This window comes from Sorex fumeus, unplaced genomic scaffold (assembly GCF_029834395.1).
Source record: "Sorex fumeus unplaced genomic scaffold, SorFum_2.1 ptg000122l, whole genome shotgun sequence".
Lineage (NCBI taxonomy): Eukaryota > Metazoa > Chordata > Mammalia > Eulipotyphla > Soricidae > Sorex > Sorex fumeus.
In genome coordinates this window covers 50,691,425-50,713,401 of record NW_026606179.1, presented here as the reverse complement: position 1 = coordinate 50,713,401, position 21,977 = coordinate 50,691,425, and the positions used below count along the sequence as shown (strand labels likewise).

At 48.9% G+C, this 21,977-nt stretch overlaps 1 protein-coding gene across 1 annotated transcript in view; it reads right to left on the bottom strand.

The window, feature by feature from the left end:
* The window catches only part of TANGO6 (transport and golgi organization 6 homolog), a 165,674-nt gene that overhangs the window by 68,634 nt on the left and 75,063 nt on the right, over nt 1-21,977 (bottom strand). The window contains exon 15 of the mRNA XM_056135941.1: nt 15,303-15,443. Coding sequence (XP_055991916.1) covers nt 15,303-15,443 — 141 coding nt within the window. The remainder of the gene's footprint in view (nt 1-15,302; nt 15,444-21,977) is intronic.

Here is a 21,977-nt window from a genome sequence, read left to right as displayed (position 1 = left end):
GCTGGGGGTAGGAAAGACTAACCCGGCCTGAGGATTGTAGTCTGGAATATATAGTAAGAAGTCCCTTGGAAGAACCAACCTTTAAGTTTAATTTATCTCTTACTGTGCACATACAAAATGACTAGAAATATTACAAGAAGTAAATTCAATATGCTTGTTTAAATGGATTACTAGCTGAGGAAAGGAGAAAGTAATACACCCTAGCTGGAACCCTGCCCTTGAGCGAATCACCGAGTAATCTAGAGTGCTGAACCCTCAAATGAGATTTTGTCTTTGAGTTAATCTCCTAGAACTTCCCCTGAAGGAGTGGATTTACATCTCTTTGTTGTTATGAAAAGGCTCAGCCCCACCTATGGGTACTCCCACCCTCTATGATTTCTATGTAACTACCCTGTAAGGGAAAAGAAGGGACTAGAAAGATGATGACTAGGAAGATAAGGACTACTATAAGGACTATGAGGACGAGGATGAGGGAACTATGATGATTGGGACTACGACCAAAACTATGACTACGACTGTGCTTAGTAAACTGAGAGATCTCTGGGAGGAGAGAAAAATAAACTGACTACTGACCAGCCTGGGGCCCTGTTCCTGTTTCTCCATTATCCCGTCCTTCATCTGTCCATCACCATGGACCAGCCAGGGAAATGGTTCTTGGCCACCGAACGCTCAAGTCCCGTGTGCCCGTGTTCTTCTCTCGGAAACTCACAGTGGATAATTTATTTCTATTTATTTATTGGGGCCGCACCCCATAGTGCTCAAGATCTATTCCTGGCTCTGGGCTCAGGAGCGACCCCTGGCCATGCTTGGGGGACCAAGTGGGGTTCAGTGCAAAACAAGGTAAATGTCCCTCTACAGATAAACAGGAGCGAACTGTGTTGAACTCAGCTAAAGTCATACTCCCCGGCAATACTAAGAAGTTAACTACTGAGAGACACAGAAACACAATGAATCTCAAGAAATTATGCCCAGCAAACGAAAAACCAGACACAAAAAGGGTATACAGGGTATGATTCCACTTAACATGAAACCCTAGAAAAAAAACAAATTCAATCGATAGTAACACAAGCAAGTCTGGAGCGGGAGGTCTGTGGTACTACGGAGAGTCAGATCATAGGTGCACAAAAGGAAATTGCTAAGGTGATGAAAATGCTCTCGATTTTGACAGTCGTGAGGTTAGATGGATTTATAGCGAACCTCACTGAAAGGTACACTTGGCATGGCAGCTCTTTATTGCATGTAAATTACACCTCGGTAAAGCTGATTTCAAAGAAAGCAAATTGCAGAGTAACAGTACGTTAAGATTTTTTTTTTTTTGTCAGAGGGGGCTGGGGAGAAGCCCACATACATTAGCACAATCTGTAGGAGCACTGTGTATGAAAGACGATACGCCGCACACATCTGTTATGCCCGCTCACCCTGGAGAGTGAGAACAGTCAGCGCAACTGACACTGGGGAAACTGACACTGAGCCTCTGCACTGTGAAGTGTGTGTGTGTGGGGGGGGGGGTGCACACTGGACAAGCGGTGGACACAGGGGACGCACCCCCCTGCCCCGGACCAAGGCTTTCATCAAGAATGAGAGGCTGCTTCGTCTCCGTTTGGCTGGGCCTGCTGCTGTCATTTCCTCCACAGCAGCATGTGGCAGCAGTGATGCTTCCAGGGTCAGCTTCTGCTCTGCTTCTCAGGGATACCGTTCTCCGTGCAGAAAGCAGGAAACGGTGCGTGTCCAGCCTCTGGGGGAGACGGGCCCGGGGAGGAGCTGGCGAGATGGGTGCTGAAGCTCTTGGGGATCCTAGCCCCACCCCAGCACGGAGCAGAGGTGGTCTCTGCTCCCAAGGAATCGAACGTTTTGTTTTTTATTGATTCACTGTGGGACAGACCCTCACAAAGCTGTTCATGATTGGATTTCAATCACACAGTATCCCAACACCCATCCTTCCACAGTGTACTTTTCCCAGCACCAGTATCCCCAGGTTCCCTCCACCCCTGCCTTTGTTTTTCTTTCTTTCTTTCTTTCTTTCTTTCTTTCTTTCTTTCTTTCTTTCTTTTTCTGCCTTTCTTCTTTTCTTTCTCTTTCTCCTTTCTTTTTCTTTCTCCTTCCTTCCTTCCTTCCTTCCTTCCTTTCTTTCTTTCTTTTTTCTTTCTCTCTCTCTCTCTATCCCTCCCTCTCTCCCTTCCTCTTTCCCTCCTTTTGGGCATGGTGGCTTGCAATATCGATACTGAAAGGTTAGAGTAAACGGCTTTTAACATAAGTCACTCTGTTCTGGGGTGACTGATTACACAGAGAGATCCCAAATATAGAAAGTGAAAGGGGAAAAACCCCCGCAAAATTAAAAAGTATGTTTATTTAGGAAATTCAAAAATTCAAAGTTCAAGTCATTCTGGAAACCACCTGATGAGAATGCCCTGGGGGTTGCTGGTATTAACGGTGTGTCTCTGAACACCTTTTGTGAAGATGATTCTAACAGTGATTTCTTTTGTCATGCCATGACTAGTCTTGGAAGCTACTGAATAGCAATGTAAGACTGTATTCTGTTTATGTGGGGCCATACCCTGCCATGCTCAGGGGTGCCCCCACCCCAACCAGCTATGTGATGAGGTGGGGTCACTCCTGAGGGTGTTTTGGGGACCATACACAGTTCCAGGGACCAAATTTGGGCTGCTGCATGCACTGCACGCATTCAGCTCACTGAAGCTCTCTCCCTGCCTCATATCACACTTCTTAAAACAAGACACAATAAAATCACAGAAGAGGACAAAAAGAGAGTTTTGTGGGCCATTCACTTTGAAAATACAACTTTCAAATGGACAGTCATCTTAGCAGGGGCTCAAAAAAGCCAATTTTGTTGTTGTTATTTGGTTTTGTTGTTATTTGGGGTCACACCAAGAAATGCTGGGGGCTAGTCCCAGTTCTGCTGGAGGGGGGGGGGTGTCCGCTCCTGGCAGTGCTTAGAGAACCCTGAGGTCCTGGGGATCAAGCTTGGGACTCCTACAGGCAAAGCCCATGCTCATCATCTCACCCTTCAACACAGTCTGAGGCAGCAATCTTTCAGCGTAAAACTAATTTAAGGGAGCCAGAACGATAGTACAATGGGTAGGGCATTTGCCTTGCACATGGCCACCTGGGTTCAATCCCCTGCATCCCATGTGGTCCCCCGAGTACTACTGGAGTAATTCATAAGTGCAGAGTCAGGAGTAACCCCTGAGCATTGCTGGGTGTGACTCAAAAACAAACAAACAACAACAACAAATTTAATATAGACTTTGAGCAGGGAAGACTATGTTGGCAAATACCAATAGCAGAGGAATAATACAGACATGTGAAAAATGTACATATACATGTTAATATTTATTTCTGGTAGTATATAGCGATAGCACAGCGGTAGGGCGTTTGCCTTGCACGCAGCCAACATGGCCGACCCGAGTTCGATTCCTCCGCCCCTCTCGGAGAGCCCGGCCAGCTACCGAGAGTATTTCGCCCGCACGGCAGAGCCTGGCAAGCTCCCCGTGACGTATTCGATATGCCAGACACAGTAACAACAAAGTCTCCAATGGAGATGTTACTGGGCCCGCTCGAGCAAATCGATGAACAACGGGAGGGCCTTTTTTTAGTATATATGAAGGACTGGAGTGATAGCACAGCCAGTAGGGCGTCTGCCTTGCACACAGCCAACATGACCGACCCGAGTTCGATGAGTTCGATTCCTCCGCCCCTCTCGGAGAGCCCGGCAAGCTACCAAGAGTATCTTGCCCGCAAGGCAAAGCCTGGCAAGCTACCTGTGACGTATTCGATATGCCAAACACAGTAACAAGTCTCACAATGTTACTGGGCCCGCTCAAGCAAATCGATGAACAATGGGAGGACCGTGACCGGTATATATGAAAATTCACATTACAGTGCTGTGCAACCAAGTGAAAAAGAAAAAAAGAAAGTAAAGGCTCATTTGTAGAAATAGTTGAGAGTTTGACCATGGCCACAGCCCAGTGCTGGTCAGTGGTGAAAACCACCAGTTACAGGGCAAGTCCCAGCTCACAGGTGGAAAAGGGGTGAAGAACACTGGTGTAAACTGTGGTACAGCTACACATAATACATCCTATGTAGTCTCTATGCAATTACGCACCTGGTAAAATATTATGCAGTTGTTTAAAAGTGCCCCTCCCCCCATGGGAACCTGGTAGAAAAATCCACTGACTCCATTTTCTTCTGCTTTCTGCCATGTCTAGAAGGTGGTGGTTAGAGCAGACTTTGGGCTGAATTGGCTCCTTTCTGGGCAAATCATAGGTTTTTCTAAAACCAGATTACGGGCTTCATCCAGGGCCAGATGGGGTCCTGAGCGGCTCATCACTGGGGGGAAAGTGTGGGGGCAAAGGGATTGTTAGACTGAAACAAGGAGTGGGCAGGGGCTGGACAGGAGGTTGGCAGGGAAGGTGCCACCCGGCACGCGGCAGGCTCCAGTTTGATGCCCAGCACGCATAGTCCTGCAAGCGTTACTAGAAATGACCCCTAAGCCCTGCTGGGGTTGCCCTCCCAAATAAAAAAAAACCAAGCCAGTGAGCAACAAAATCAAAGAGAGAGAGATCCTGGCTCATGGCACACCATCAGGCCCCAGAACCAAGTGAGAACCCCCCACCCCCCGCCGGCCCCCTGCAAGCCTGTGTGAGCTTCGACAGTTGTGACCAAAAGGGTACAAAAAGGTCACAGCTGCCAGGGGACAGAGTTCCCAAAGCCTCTTAGGAGTGTTCTGCAGGTTTGAAAAATCAGAAATATACCTAGAAGTCTGGGACCCACTTTTTCAGAAATATACCTAAAAGCCTGGGACCCACTTTTTTTTTTTTTAACAATTGTCACGAAGACAATGTTTATGAGAAACAGTCTTGCTCCTGACATTCTATGTGCTTTCAACAGAACGACCACTTCCGAATGCAACAGATATGTGTACCTAGGTCGAGAAATCAACATGACAAATGACCTGACACCTGAGTTGCGCAGAAAGAAGAGAGCAGTTTGGAACGCCTTCAAGAGCGTCAAAAAATAGCTAAGAGGACAAAGAACCTCCAGCTCCAGGCACACCTCTTCGATTCCACTGTTCTTCCTGCATTAACATATGCCTCAGAGACCTGGGCCCTACGAAAACAGGATGAGAACACTATTCAGATCTCCCAAAGAGGAATTGAAAGAGCTATGCTTGGAGTATCACGCTTCACTCAAATGAGATAAAGAATCTTAAGTTCCGACCTCTGTTGACAATAAAGAAATCAAGAATCAGGGACGCTGTCTCGCTTGCCAAGTAGTCTAAAATCAGATGGGCTGGACACGTAATGAGATTTGGAGACAACCACTGGACTAGAGCCATTACCCACTGGATTCCATGGGATGTCAAAGACCGCGTGGCCGCCCACCTACGAGATGGTCAGACTTCTTTGTCAAGACTCTGACCTATCAGTTTGAGGCTCTTCGTGTTCCTAGAATGAGCAGACGCCATTGGGCTACACTAGCACGCGACACAGACGAATGGAGACGTTACTGGCACCGGCTCGAGCAAATTGATGAGTAACGGAATGTCAAGTGATCAAGTGATAACAATTATTATTATTATTATTATTATTATTATTATTAGCCACACCCAGCTGTGCTAGGGCTTACTTTTGGCTCTGCGCCCAGAGTTCATTCCTGGTGAGGTTTGGGGATCCAACCCAATCACCTGCGTGCAAAGCAAGCGCCCGGCCTGCTGGACTATGGCTGTGGCCCCTATTTTTTTTCTTTTTATTTTTGGGTCACACCTGGCGATGCACAGGGGTTAATCCTGGTTCTGCACTCAGGAATCACCCCTGGCGGTGCTCAGGGGACCTTATGGGATGCTGGGAATCGAACCCGGGTCGGCTGTATGCAAGGCAAACACCCTACCCGCTGTGCTATTTCTCCAGCCCTAGCCCCTATTTTTTTGATTGAGAAAACAGGGCTGTCAGCAGTGCTAATGTCCAGGCTTCTGCTCACAGCATTAGTGCACCCCTGCCAGCGCACTGTCTCTAGGTTGCCTCGGTCTGTCCCATTTCCCCCCCCTCAGGAACCTCTGTTTTGTCATCAGAGTTCAAGGGTTTATTTTCACTGGACTCTGTTCATTCCGCTGTCCTGTGTCTCTAAACACCACATGAGTGACATTACCTGGCATTTGCCTCTGGTTTATTACACTTAACATGACACCCTTTAGTTTTTTGTTTTTTTTTTGCTTTTGTTTTTTTGATTTTTGGGTCACACCCGGCGATGCTCAGGGGTTACTCCTGGCTCATGCACTCAGGAATCACTCCTGGCGGTGCTCGGGGGACCGTATGGGATGCTGGGAATCGAACCTGGGTCGGCCATGTTGGCTGTGTGTAAGGCAAACGCCCTACCCACTGTGCTATCGCTCCAGCCCCGACACCCTTTAGTTTTATTCAAGTTGTAATAAATACTTTGCTCACGGCTGAGTAGTTCTCCACTATTTGCATACCACAATTGCTTGACCCAATCACTTATTCTTGGGCACTGGGGTTGTTTCCAGAGCCTGGATCTTGTGGACAGTAGAGTGATGAACAGAGCCATGCAAATATTTCTTTTTGAATGAATATTTTAGTGCAGATGCCCGGGAACAGAATTGCTGGGTCATATGGTGGTTCTACTTCCAAATTTTTGGAGAAGTCTCTGGATTATTTTCCACAGAGGCTGACCCAGAAGACATTCCCACCAACAGTGTGAGCTTCTGTTTTCACATCTCCTGTCCCCTAACTTTCCACCGTCAACCATTCTCATTAGCCTGAGGTGACACCTCACTGCCATTTTGATCCGCCCTGAGAACCAGCAGTGAGGAACACTTTTTCATATCCCCGATGGACATCTGTCTGTCTGTCTGTCTCTCTGGCTTGAGGGCCCACGAGCACAGCAGTCCTTGGGTGCTGCTCTGAGCTCAGTGCTCAAGATAGCTCCTATGAATTGCTCAGCTGACCATCTGGTCCCAGGAACCAACCTGGGGCTCCTACATGCAAAGCAACAACTCCCCAGCCCTGCTGAGCTTCTCACAGCATTAAAAAAAAAGTGAATGTAGCCATTGGGCTACACCAGCACGCGACAGGGACAAATGGAGACGTTACTGGCGCCCACTCGAGCAAATCGACGATTAACGAGAAGTCAAGTGATCAAGAATGTTTCCTTGTTGTTGCCGAGCTTCATGAGTGTTTTCTACGCCTCGGCCATTCGCTGTTCGTGTGATGCATGTTTGTCTCCTACTCAGCAGGCTGTCTTTTGATTTTAGCCCGAGAGTCTGAGGGACAGCAGTCACCTTTAGTCTCTGATTCGGCAGGACCAGCCCTTTCCTGGGGTACCGACTCCCCTGAGTGAGGGCTCCTTCTATCCCCTCCACGTCAGAGCCTTTTGCCCTTCCTGAGTGACTCCAACAGGGGTCTGCGATTTCATTTTTTCCCTTCATGCCTCATTCCCAGAATTCATCCCTGCTCTTTGCTCTTCCCGGGGAGTTCCCTGGAGGGAAGCCCTTCCCACGGAGCAACGGAACACAGCCTGTTCTCATTTGCAGATATTTCTGAATTGGTGCAAACTGCAGCGTGTCTGACTTCGAGTAGGAGACCCAGCTCCACCTCACAAGACAACTCGGCGCTGTGCTTGGGGGGCAACGTGCTGCTCAGCCCGGGTGCTCGTGTAGCCCACCGGGACTGCACAGAGCCGTGCATGCGGCCATCTGCCCATCTGTCCAGCAGGCTCTGCCCCCCACCCCCACCCGGCGGATCCCTCTGACAGGTCCTTTCATTCATTCTGGAAACAGACAGACATATTTTAGAGATGACTGACTGGGCTGAGGAGTTCCATGGAAGCCACAGCACACTTTCTCTTTCTGTGAGGCATTAGTAGACTCACCGCTGACAAAGGAGCTGAGTATCAGCCCTGAGGGCATGCATGTCCTTTCACCAAGTGCTTCCCTTAAGGATCCAAGGAAATCAAAGAGTCACCAAAAAGGTTTTTCATTTTTTATAGTTACTCCCCCCCCACACACACACACACCTTTGGGGGAGCCACACCTGGTGGTGCTCAGGGCTTACTCCTAGAAGGGCTTGGGGGAAATCACACCTTGGTTGGGGGAACCACAGGAGACACCAAGGGCTGAGGGGCGCCCAAGGTCTGGGCACGCCATAACACACGGAGCCTCAAGGGCATGGCTCTGAACTTGGGTCGGCCATGTTCGAGGCAAGTGCCCTGCCCTCTGTATTATTGCTCTAGCCCAAGAGTTTTTACACATAAGATTAAATGCTCCTTGGCACACATGTGCTGCCTGCGCCCATGTGGACGAGCACATGTGGTACCTGAGCACATGTGTCACCCACATCTCCCCTCTTTGATGTGTACCTTCAATGCTTTCCTGTCTAATGCTGGGATGTGTGTAGGGGCTCTCCGCCCTTGGAGAAGCCGGGTTCTCTCTTTTGAGCAGATTACTCCCCGCTCTCTCCCACTTTCTCTCCCTCCTTCCGTACAGAAACCTCCAAATAAAAACTTTAATTTCCGGGCTGGAGCGATAGCACAACGGGTAGGGTGTTTGCCTTGCATACAGCCGACCCGGGTTCGATTCCCAGCATCCCATATGGTCCCCTGAGCACTGCCAGGAGTGATTCCTGAGTGCAGAGCCAGGAGTAACCCCTGAGCATCGCCGGGTGTGACCCAAAAAGCAAAAAAAAAAAAAAAAAAAACAAACAAACCCTGTAATTTCACTGCAAAAAAAATAATAATAATAATAAATGCTCCTGGGCTGCTCAAAGCGCCAAGCACAGGCTTTGTGTGGGGGTCCCTGGGACCAGTCCCTGCATCTCTGGCTTCCCGAGAGCAGCAAGGAACACTCCCCCCAGTAGTGATACTCATGAATATTAATATTCAATATTCATTATACATGAACACATGACTACGTAGCATCCAATACCAATTCAATAGATATTGAACATTGAACTGACTACTCAATATATATTCAGTTACATTTGGAATATAAAACATTCAATTATTTTGATTAAAGAATAAATATTCCTCAGAAAGTATGCTCATAGTTTTCCCCAGGAACTAGAAAGCGCCTAATTAAATAATGCTGTCTCTTTAAGAGATAATCAAAGAAAGATAAATTCCATTTATTGGATTAGAACACAACTAATAAGTATCACTTGGGGACTGGATATACTGATCAGTGGTAGAGTACAAGCCTTGCACACACAAAGCCCTGGGTTCAATTCCTGGCACCAAAATTAAAAATTTAAATTTTAGTAATTATTTAATGGCATGGAAAATTATTTCTAAATAATGTAAATTTTTTTTTAAATGTTGTTCAGAGGGCTGTAGTGATAGCAAACAGGTAGGGCGTTTGTCTTGCACATGGCCAACACGGCTGACCAAGATTTGATTCCTCCTCCCCTCTCGGAGAGTCCAGCAAGCTACTGAGAGTATCTTGCCCGCACGGCAGAGCCTGGCAAGCTCCCCGTGACGTATTCGATATGCCAAACACAGTAACAAGTGTCACAATGGACACATTACTGGGCCCGCTCGAGCAAATTGATGAACAACGGGAGGACAGTGACAGTTGTTCAGGGGACTGAAGTGATAGCACAGTGGGCAGGGCATTTGCCTTGCATGCAGCCGACCCGGGTTTGATTCCCAGTATCCCATATGGTCCCTCGAGCACTGCGAGGAGTAATTCCTGAGTACAGAGCCAGGACTAACTCCTGTGCATCGCTGGGTCTGATCCAAAAGCAAAGAAAAAAAAAAGTTGTTCAGGCTCCTAGTTTCCATGTATGAGACCCTGGATTTGAGTCCCCAAAACTAAAAAAGAGGAAGGGCCTTACCGAGGTCACTGGTTGCCCCCCCCCCCCCCCCGAGTGGCTCTCCGGCACGGCCATGGCTCCAGAGCACAGAAACCAATCTCTTAATTATCTGACTCTCAGCAGAAATACTTCCAGGGTTAATAAGTAAAATAGCAGAAATCCAAAACCACGCTGCCGCAATAGCGCGACATCATTTAATTCTTGAACCCAGCTGTAGAAAGCAAATCATTTCACAATGCCTTTTCAGCATGTCTGATTTGGGGGGTGTAAACTCTAAATAATATGGTGCATCATTGGCGAAACAGTGAATCTAGTCAAAGTAGATAGAGTGTTAACTAGAATTCATCTGCCTCACAGACATTGGGAGGGCTGGGGGGGTTTATTGGGGTTCTTCGTGGTGAAAAATAAGTATTGGTAAAGGGAAATGTGTTTGATGTTTGCATGACATCAGGTTTAGGGAGACCTAAACCTGAAAGCTTTGTAGCTTTTCCCACAGTGATTCAATAAATAAATAAATAAATTAAAAAAATTTTTTAAAAAAACAACTAAAAAAAGAAACCCACAGAATGGTAAGTCTACTTGCAATATAAATGACAATCCTGAGAAGGGAAAAAGAAACCAGAACCAGGGGCGAGAGTGATAGTCCAGTGGGGAGGGCATTTGCCTTGCATGCAGCCAACCTGATCCAATCCTCTGCACCCCATATGATCCCCTGAGCACCTCGGGAGGAGTTCCTAAGTGCAGAGCCAGGAGTAACCCCTGGTTATCAACGGGTGTGACCCCAAAACATAGAAACAAAACTCCTTGCCTCTGGAAGGACTGCCGAATAGCCCAGGGACTGCTATGACTTAGAATGTGATAGCAGCAGGAAGTGGAATTTGGATTCAGAGGATGTTTGAGCCTGTTTATCCCCCATGAAAGATTCTGGAATCCCATGAGTGGGATTCAAATGAGCGATTCAAATGAGAGCCGTGTACAAGTAAAAAGAATAAATATTAGCCAAGGGCACAGCTTGGCTCCAAGTACAGGAAATCATTTTAAGAGAGATGTTTGTTGGAGGAGGAGGCGGAGGGCGAGGGGGATTGCGGGGAAACGAGACTTCTGTTTGCAGATCGCATTACAGTCCATACAGGTTTAAGAGAAGCAGAGCGGGTCAGGCCGCATAAACATCACCTCAGAGGCGGCCCAGGCGCTGAGAAGATGCTCGTTATTCCGCAGATATCAGGAGAGACGCCCAGGAAAATTTCCACTCACAAAACTGGTTAAAATAGACAAGAAGAGCCCTGCACAGACGCTCCCTCAAACCAGAGGACTGGTACACGGATTGCATAAAGGAAAGACTGACGTCTTCCAACTCCCCCCGGTGAGACCACAACCTGAAATGGGCTGAGATGCAAATTTAGGTGGGATTCGGCCAAGGTCCTCAGGAGACGCTAAGGGCTGAGGGGCGCCCACGGCCTGGGCATGCCATCACATACAGAGCCTCTAGGGCGCGGTTCTGGCTATGAGCCGCCTGCAGGACCCACAGTCAGGATGTGGCAGCTCCGGATTTAAAGGAGCACATCCAAGGGATGTCACAAGGCAGCTGGAACCTGCGCCACTCTGAACAGCATGTCCACAGCAGCTGCAGACACTCAGGGCTGAGCATCCCTTGCTGTGGATGTGGAGCTGCATCCCTGGTCCCTGCCTACTGAATGACAGTTACATCCTCCCCACCCCTGAGAAATGATGGCTGAAAAACGTCTCCAGTGTCCCTGGAGCACAGTCCCGCCTCCACAGTCAACAGATGAGCACTGGTTAGGGGCCAGAGCGGTGGTACAGTGGGTAGGGTGCTTGCCTTGCACAGGGCCAACCTGGATTCAATCTCCGGTATACCCTATATGGTCCTCTGAGCCCACCAGTACTCATTCCTAAGTGCAGAGCCAGAAGAAAGCCCTGAGAATTTGCCGAAAGGTAAGTTTTGGCCCCAAGCCAAAACCAAAACCAACAACGAAAAAGCAGCGCACTGGTTTAGCAGAACAGAGAACTGCGGGTGTTGGTCCAGCTCAGGGGGACAGACGCAGATGCTGCACGTGGTGTGTGAGGACAGAGCATGGTGGACATTGGGGCAGGAGTCCCCGGCCATCTCTGAAGGCACCCCCACCACCCCCAGATGTCTTCTACCCCCTTTGCCGCCTGGGAGAGAAATGGCAGCGATTACTGACACGCCAATTTGTCAAGGGCTGTCGCAGATACCAACTCAAGACTTTAGGCGGAGCAATCAAAAGTAAAAAATTTAAGACGTTTGAAAGAAATGTGGCGATATATAACAGTCCACAGGTTACTGTCATGCCGACACTGGGCCCCGGTGGAAGGAACAGATGGAGAACCATTTGGAGTCATTGATAATTTGGCAACGTGTTCAGATGCAATTTCTAAAAGTACAATACAAAATTAAGTAGACTTAAATAAAAGAAACTACCTAAATTGTTTCATGAATCATTTCTATTTCAAACACTGGAGACTATAAAATACATAAAATTTATACTTGATCCTTATTTATGATTTTTTTTATATAAGAGAAAAACTCTACAGGTAAAAGACATATAAGTCAATTTGTAAAAAAAAAAAATTAAAGTTAGAAGCCTGAAGAAAATATTTATAAAATAATTGTGAGTGATTAAATACCTTTACTTTTGTTTCTGGGTCACACTCATCTGTAGTCAGGGCTCACTCCTGGCAGTGCTCAGGGACCCTACTTGTTGCCAGGGACCGACTGAACGAGGGACGGCCACACAAGACAAGTGCCTTACCTTATAAAGGTAAGGCATTTACCTATATATCTCTCCAGGCCCAGTATCTTTATTTTGGTTTTTGTTGCTTTGTTCTTGTTTGGGGGGCTACATCCAGCAGTGCTCAGGGGTTACTCCTGACTCTGCACTCAGCAATCACTCCTGGTGGGCTTGGGGACTGTATGGGATACCAGGGATCGAACCTGGGCCAGCTGCGTTCAAGACAAACACCTCACCCACTGTCCTGTCACTCTGACCCCTCCAATATGTTTTATTTTATTTATTTATTTTCTTTGCTTTTTTGGGTCACACCCGGCGATGCACAGGGGTTACTCCTGGCTCTGCACTCAGGAGTTACTCCTGGCAGTGCTCAAGGGATCATATGGGATGCTGGGAATCGAACTTGGGTTGGCCGCATGCAAGGCAAATGCCCTACCTGCTATGCTATATTTCCAGCCCCTGTTTATTTTTTAATAAACTGATTTTTGGGGTTTGAGGACCACACCTGGCAGTGATCAGGGTTACTCCTATCTCAGTACTCCGGGATCACTCCTGATGGTGCTTGGAGGTCCATTGGGTGCTAGGGATTGAACTTGGTCATATAGAACTGGCAGTGAGCCCACCCCCACCTTTGGCCAAGCACCAGCAGGTGTGGCTCCCTCTAAAATGAGTCCAGTGGCTCACTTTACTACAGCGTACTATAGGTAAGTTTTACTGGGGCTCACAGACAAGCTGGTCAAACTGAAAGGGCGATCTCTTTTCTCTCTACCCCAGGTGACAAGTGAGTTAGTGTCTGACTGAATACCGAGGAAAAGGCATGCACACCTGAGGTGCTTATTTGGCTGAAGGAAAGAAAGAGTCCAGTTTAACGTGACATGGTTGTCAAAGCAAAACACTAATTACGGACAGTCTGAGACAGACTTATTACGTATCACATATATTATATCTGATAAATGTATCCCTCTCAGAGTGAGAACACAGAACACAGTCTCCAGACAACTTAATTCTCATGAGTCCACATGGCAGGGGATTATTTCGGTGATGACGGGACACCACTGGCCCACACCTGAATGAGTGCTTAGCCTGAGTTCGTTTGTTTTGTTTTGGGGCTATCCCGCATGGTGATCAGGGCTTTACTCCTAGCTCTGCACTCAGGGATCACTCGTGCTGGTGCTCAGGGGACAAGATAGGGTGCCAGGAATTAACCCCGAGTCTGCTGCATGCAAGGCAAATGCCCTCCCTGCTATACTCCGGCGCCCTGGTTAGCCTGACTTTAAAACTTCAAGTTGTACTCGCCATGGCCATCAGTGGTGAAGTTTACAGAGTGCAGACTACAGAAACCATTCTCAATTCTGTTACACAGCCCCAAATATAAATATCTGAAGTGTCTTAAGGACTTATGAAGAAATTCCCTGGTTTAATGTAACTTAACCTTTTCTTTGGGCTGGAGCAATAGCACAGCGGTAGGGCATTTGCCTTGCATGCAGCCAGCTCGGCCAAGGTGGGTTCGATTCCTCCGCCCCTCTCGAAGAGCCCAGCAAGCTACTGAGAATATCTCGCCCGCACAGCAAAGCCTGGCAAGCTACCCGTGATGCCAATATGCCAAACACAGTAACAAGTCTCAAAAAAAAAATGGAGACGTTACTGGTCCCGCTCCAGCAAATCGATGACAAACGGGAGGACAGTGTTTGTGTTTATTTTTAACCCTTTCTTTAGAGGAAACGAAAGTTTTCTTTTTCCTGGCTTGGCAGGGTCCCCTGTCCCACCCTCATGTGGGCAGTCACCAAACAGTAAATAATAAAACATTTCTTTCCTTAAAAGCGCAAACTTCCCTGGGGTGCAGAGAGAGTCAGAATTCTGGAGCACAAACTTTGCATTCAGGAGGCCTGGGTTTGGTCCCTGGTACTGCACGGTCCCCGGAGGCCTCCAGGAGCAAGCCCTGAGTGACGGAGCTCAGGGCTACAGAGCTACAGTAGCAATGAAGACTGCTGGGAGTGGCCCCCAAACAAACAAACAAACACATTTTTTTAAAAGAGCTCGGTTTTCATTAGCAAGAGCAAAATTTGATGGCGCCCTTTGGCACAGTAATACCTCAGCTCCCCTTTACACCTTACCTCTGAGGTAAATGCAGTGAACAGCCTCACTTCGTACAGGAGGACACACAGGGCGAAAGAAACATCCCTGCACCCACACAGTGAGTGAGAAACAGTTGGACTCGAACCCAGGCAGGGGGCTCTCTCCCTGTAGATGCTCAGCTCGTCTTTACAGCAACTTCCTTTGAGTTGGGGGTTCAAGTCTCAACACTTTCTACCAGCTGTGGGAGCCAGGAGCAAACCACCCGCTTCCTCATCTTTAGAGTGGGCCTAACAGAGCCTCCCTGATGGCTCTGTTAGGCCATCGGAAGAGAGTGCAAACCGGAAGAGAGTGTCTGTGCAGACGCCCCTGCAGGCCCGTGCTTGTGCCATTCCAGGCCCGGCTGGTGCTCCTCTTCTTTCTGTGCTCAACCAGCAGGAGGTGCCCAGCCCAGCCCCCATGAAAAGCTGCAGCTGCTCTCAGAAGGGGCGTCTGCCCCAGCCCCCTCAACTGCAGCCTTGAGGTGCACAGACTTTGGCTGCCAAGCCACAATGCCACCACCCCCCCCCCCCCACACACACACATCATCCCGTCCAAACAGAGCAAGGAAACTCACCCAATGCCCTGACAGCCCGCATGAGGACCTCCCCGACTTTCATTCTGGTCTCCGGTGTGCGTTTGTCCAGGCCATGGTCATACTGAGCCAACAGGCGAGGCAGGATGGTCTCGGAGTGCGCATCCGAGAGCAGGGCAAGGCCTAGGGGTGAAAGCAAGGAAAGGGTCATTCCTGTTCAGGCTACAAGGTTGTGCTGGGACGGACAGAGGGCTGCTCTTAACTGGGATGTCTTCATCACCCCAAACCCACAAGCAGACCCTCCCCATCCCCCCAAACTCCCACAGTCCAAGGTAACGACTGGACCGACTTTCTGTCTATAGATTGGCCTGCCCTGGACTTCTGATGTACTTGTATGGGTTTTGTTCATATGGGAACTGAAATTTAGTTCTCATTCACTTATTTTTCTCCCTAAGTACCAGGACTTACACCCAGGGCCTCAGGCCACTGAGTCACATCCTCAGTGAGCAGCACAAGGGGCCTTATAGGAGGAGTATCTGCAAGGAGCAAGTCACCAAGTGATTCTCCCGATGTAGGTGTGGGGCCGGAGTGACAGCACAGTGGGTGAGGTGCTGGCCTTGCACATGGCCAACCTGGGTTTGGTTTCTGGCACATCAGGAGCGATGAGACCCAGGAGTCGACCCGAGTACAGCCAGTTCTGCCCCATCTCAAAAAAATAAATAAATAAATAAAAGATGCTGTGGGTATTTTTACAGGTTGTTACCAGAGCAGAGAAATGGGCAGGTTTGTTTTAAAGTGGAGGTGCAGCACCTAGCAGGTCCCCGGGATAGAGCCACGCAGCAGAGACAATCATGCCTCCAACAACCAAGCACTGTATACAGTGAGGCACCATCTGAACTTTTTCTGGAAAGTTCCTGAGCAGCATGCTGGGGGATCAGCCGTAAGTTGGTGCTGTTTGGATTCGAATCCACTTCTGGGTTGGAATGAAAGTCTTGGGGCGGGGGGTGAGGGGGACGGAGTTGCAGTGGTGAGTATCTCTCCAGGAGCTCACTCAGACTCTACAGAGCTGACTTACTCTATCTCGTTACATAAAGTGCTTCCCAAAATGTGTTTTTCAGATACCCGTACCTTGCCCTCCTCCCCGGTGCTGCCAGGCTGGCCAGTCGGGGTTCACTGCTCCCTCCTCGGGAGCTTATCTGCAACGCCACATCTTGAAACGCGCGGCCACCTTCCGGTGACCAGAGCCCCTGTCTCTCACAATCACTTGGTCCTCACTGCCAAGGGGACCGATGCGTCACGTTTCCCTGAAGCCGTTGCTGGCCCAAAAATTACCCCTTTCAAATGACAAAGGAATTCTCCAGCATGGGGGGGGGGGGGGGGCGGTCAACGTGAAGGTCACAGCCAGGCTTCCTCCCTTGTCAAAGGGCAGAGGGCTTTTCAAATAACAAAAACAGCCTCACCATCTCGGGCTTCCATTGTCCTGCATGCCCCCTCCCGCTTCCCTTCCCTCTGTGCTGGTCCGGTTGCTGAGAGCTCTGCTCAGTGGGACTGCCCACTAGCTGCAGTCCTGGCAGGGGGGTACCTGGGAGCTTCCTGGGGGCTCAGGGCTCGAACTCTCCCGCCTGATGCTCACACACATTCCAATTGGAGTGTGGGGGTGGGGTGAGCTGTGATGCCCATGCACGGCTCGCCAGGGTCAGCCTGGACCTTATGCCCAGCTGCAGTGACCCCTGGGGTGCTCATCGCGCACTGTCCATTGAGGGGCACGCGCAGCTGGCTGTGTGCCAGAGACGCCCACTCCGGGGCCCTGGGAGGCCGAGAGGGCAGGCAAACAGCACCCGGGACAGCACAAGCGGCCCTGAGCCACCCTGGGCGCCCTCACTGTCACAGGGCCTGAATTCTTCTGCTCGGTGCTCCTTCCCACCCAGTGCTCCTCCCCGCCCAGCTCAAGAGGCGACTGAAGCAGGGGTCGGGGGGGGGGGGCATGTCTGGAGGGTCTAGTGGCTGCAGCTCAGCCGGGTCCAGAGGCACCAAGACTGCAGTCAGTCCCGCCTTCGACTCGCTCCTCCTCTGTGCTGGTACCCTTCGGGGTGGGTTCCCCCCACCCCCACTCCTCCGTGACCCCTACAGCCTAGGTAAACAAGGCGGAAGGTGAGAGCTTCTCCCTCAGGTGGGTCCAGGGTGAGATCCAGAAGCGAGTTCCAGAGCCCACTCCTGGGTCACTGGGGGGCTCTGGGCGAGGGGTCCTCACTGGCCAGCTGGAGTGTGAATTCCCACAGGGGGAGATAGAGGTTCTTTGCCCCCTGGTGGTGGCGATGGCTGCTCCCAGGGGCAAGGCAGTCATGGTGGGCAGGAGGCAGGTTCAACATCAAGAGGACCACGTGCCCGCCCCTGTCCCAAGGTCAAGTGCCCACCTGGTTGGGAAATGTGACCGGATGTGTTGGTATGAAACTACTAGGAAACAACTATTCTCTGAGAAAGACTAACGAGAGAAACTAGGCATTGACCAAAGTAAGAGGGACTTTAGCGATTGATGTTTGGCAATAGCTGGATAGAGGCAACAGTCCCATTCAGCAAATCCCATTTCCCCCGCTGATTCATACAATAAAGGCACAGCTATGCTTCTTGTTTTTGTTGCCGTTCTTGGGTCAAACCCAGTAGAGCTCAGGGGATCAGAGCTTGGGCGGTTACTCCTGGTAGTGCTCCAGGACCCTGATGTGGGGTATTAAATCTGAACTTTCCACATGCAAGACTGTGCATAGACCACTGAGCTCTCCTTCTGGCCCTGCAACTGTATTTCTAAAAGGAAACATATCCACCAGATTTCTGAATTGGGAATTTCTGGTGAAAAAGTTGGTGTGTGAAGCAGGTATGATAGGGCAATGGGTAAGGCTCTTGCCTTAACAAGCGAATGACCCGGGTTCAATCCCCAGCACCAGATAAGATGTCCCATGCACCACTAGGAGTGATCACTGAGCACAGAGCTAGGAGTAAACCCTGAACACTGTTGGGTGTGGCTCTCTCCCCCCCCAAAAAAGAAAAGCAGGGTCAGAATCACAGAGTCAGGAATGGGCTATCTCCCCCTCCATCCCCCCGTTCTTCTGGGCGCCTGGCAGTTAAGCTCGTGAACTTCCTCTGACGCCATGTAAGCTCAATAACCAGCCATGATCCAGAGACTCATAAATAAGTCTGGAAAGAGATCAACAACCTGCAGAGATGCCTCCAGACCCCACACCAGGCTGAGTCTCATATCCGGGAGACCCTGGAGTGGGGAGGTGAGTGAGTCTGCCACCCGCCCAAACAGAGCCCTGGCAGCCGAGAACCTCCACACTCCAATAGCCGCCATGCTCAAAGATCTCCACAGGCTTGGCACAAGCCTCATCTAGGAAAGTTTAGCTGTTGAAAAACTCAGGTATGCAGGTTTAGGGACCGAAATCTCCAGGCTTTCACAGAGTCGGGGATGGGCCACCTCCCCCCATCTCCCTGTTCTTCTGGGTACCTGGCAGTCACACCCATGAAGCTGCCTTTGGCACCATATAAGCCCATTAACCAGCCATGACCCAGAGACTCATAAGTAAAACTTGAATGAGATCAACAAGTTGCAGAGATGTTTCCAGATACCAAAGTCACCATCCAGTTAAAAATTTAAAACTCCAGCTGTGTCACCCCATTCAAAATTTTAGAATTTCTGGAGCATTACATCTCACACTCTACACCACTGATATACCAGGATCATATTGGATAGGTGTAAAGCAGAGGGCAATTAACCTCGATTAAGAAAATACTAACACACAGGGCTTAACCTGTAACAACATATTAGTAATCTCCTATACAGTGGCTCCATGGCTCCAGGGTGAATAACAACAATCTTCACATGCTTTCTTCCAAGGAATAATTTTTTATTATTTTTAGTAAATTATTCATAACAAGAAATATATAATAATTTATTTAGGGCTTGCTACTGGGGCAGGAAAAATTAGAAATAATGGTGGGTATGTGGTGGCTGGAAAAATTAGAAATAATGGTGGGAATGTGTAATGGTGGTGGGATTGGTGTTGGAATATTGAATGTAATAAACCATCATGAACAAAATGTACGGTCAGGAATGATAGTACAGAAGGTAGGATATTTGCCTTGTAGGCAGCCAATGTGGGTTTGATCCCTGGAAACCTATATGGTTCCCTGAGCACTGCCAGGAGTGATCCTGAGCACAGAGTCGGGAATAACTCCTGAACACCACTTGGGTGTGATGCAAAAACCAGTAACAATGACCAAAAAAAAGAAAAAGTAATTGTGAAAACTGAAGATAGTTCAACAGGCAGAACATCTTAAATATGAAGAAAAATACATTCCCAAGAGCAAAGTATCCATTTTCCTTTGTATCCAAATATGTTTTGGTTGCTCCACTATTATGAGGGCAGAAAGAAACAGAAAACTATTAACTTGAACAGAAATAGAATTTGCCTATTTTTATTCCTTAGAACTAGTCCTTCTTTGGGGTAAGGGGAGTTGGGGCCACACCCAGCAATGCTCGGGGTCACCCCTGTCTCTGTGTTCATAAATGACTCCTGGCAGTGTTTGCGGGACCATCTGGGATGCTTGGGCTGGATCCTGGGTTTGCCGGGTGCAAGTCAAGCGCCCTCCGTGCTGTACTATCTCTCCAGCTCTCCTAGAGTTTTGTCTTGAATCTGTAAGAAAATCTAAATCCTGTAGTTAACATCCCCATACTTCCAGAAGCCCCTCGCAGCCACACCCATGTTCCATAGCTGGTCCTATTCCAGAGACTCAGAATCTCAAAAGAGATCAACTAGCCACAAAAATTTCTCAGATACCCTGTTCCCAGCTGAGACCTCCTCAGCCGTCTTAGGATCACACATTTGAATGGACTGTAACGTAGAATCCAACCAATCTTGACTAACAAAAACATTAACACAGAAGGCTTAGCTTGCAACGACAGCTGAGTAAGCCCACAGACAAGGACTTCAGGTCCCATGGACAGATGCCGACAGGTTTCACAGATTTTCTCCTACTGAAATATCTTTTGATCATTCCATTAGCCATTGAGTGGTAATAAGTGATATGAAATAAATTACTGTGGGCCTGCTGTGGGGGCAGGCTTGGGGGGTAGTGAGAAATGAAGACAAGGTGGAGGGAAGGTGACAGTGGTGGTGAGACTGGTGTTGGGATATTGAATGCCTGTAACGAACCATCACAAACAACTTTGTAGAACATGGTGTTTAAATAAAGTGGGGAAAAGAGAAAGTAAAAATTAATAAATTCTGTGGTAAGCTAGAGATTCTGCTCTCAAGATGCATCTGCATGGACATACTAGAGCAAGCAGAGAACCATTTATGTACAAACTGGCCACTGCAGGGCCAGGGAGTCTGAGGACAGAGCACACGCTCCTTTCTGTGTCAGGGCCCTAGCCTCCATCCCTGGCACCACACACACACACACACACACACACACACACACACACACACACACGATCACCGGGGCATGCACAGCTTGTTATAGAAAAAAAAAGGAACGGAAATAAAGGAGATGTTCATTAACAGAGGTGTGATTAAACTTCTGTCATTCTGACAACGTAACACAACAACGCATTCATAAAAAGGAAACTAAAGACGCCTTTAAAGGCCTGTCACGGGAGAAAGCCTTTAGAGCTATTGTCAAGCGGAAAGCAAGGTGCAAGAACCATGTGCAGAGAACGCAGCCATCTGTGCAGAGAAAGGAAATACTGATTCATAAAATATTTTTGGAAGTATGTACAAGAAACGAGTGCTCCCGGTTGTCTTAGAAGGGAGAGAAACTGAGAGCTCAGGCACCAGATCCGAGAGGAGACTTTCATTTGTATCGTTCGGAGCTTCTGCAATTCTTTTTCTTGGTGAAGCAAAATCATTTTTATTGAAAGCCATTTACTCAGGTGTGAGAGGAGCGAAAGAGGAACACGTGCTCAACAGAAATCTTGATAGTATGGGGGAAACCACATACTATCTATCAGATATAAATAAACAAACTATGAATTTGTTCTGAGGCGGCCTCCCAAGCAGTGCCCAGAGGGGCCTTGGGAAACGGGGCCTGCAGTTTGATGCCAGGGCCTGAGGAGAAAATAAAGTTAAAAACAACACAAAACACACTCACGACTCTGATCTGGGCTTTGAAACAGAACAGCTCCGGGCTCTGAGCAAGGGCCAAGAGGGAACACGTGCCAATGTGAGGTTCGGGTTCATCCCTGCCTCACGGGGTCCCCAGCATGGCGAGGCTCTTGTGACAACAGCAACAATGAGAACAACAACGACAAAACCAGAACTGACTCCTTAGTGTAGTGGTTTGGGTGCCAGCCTTGAATGTCGCTGACTCTGGTTCAATCCCCAGCACCGGATCTCCTGAGGCCCGCCAGGAGTGGTCCCTGAGCGCAGAGCCAGGAGGAAGCTCTGAGCACCGCTGTGTGTGGACCAAAAACAGATCAAAGTATAGAGTGGCAGGGACTGGTGGGGGAGAAAGCCGTGGCACACGCTTTCCATGCTGGAGTCTGGGTTTGATCCCCACACTTTATGGTTCCCTGAGCATTGCCTACAGCGACCCCCATGCTCAGGAGTAGCCCCTGAAGATCATCAGGCATGGCCTTTTCCCCCCTAACCCCCCCCAAAAAGTGAAAGAATCTGAACTCCCAGATGGTGGACGGACCACCAGCATGTGTGTGTTCTTCCTCCT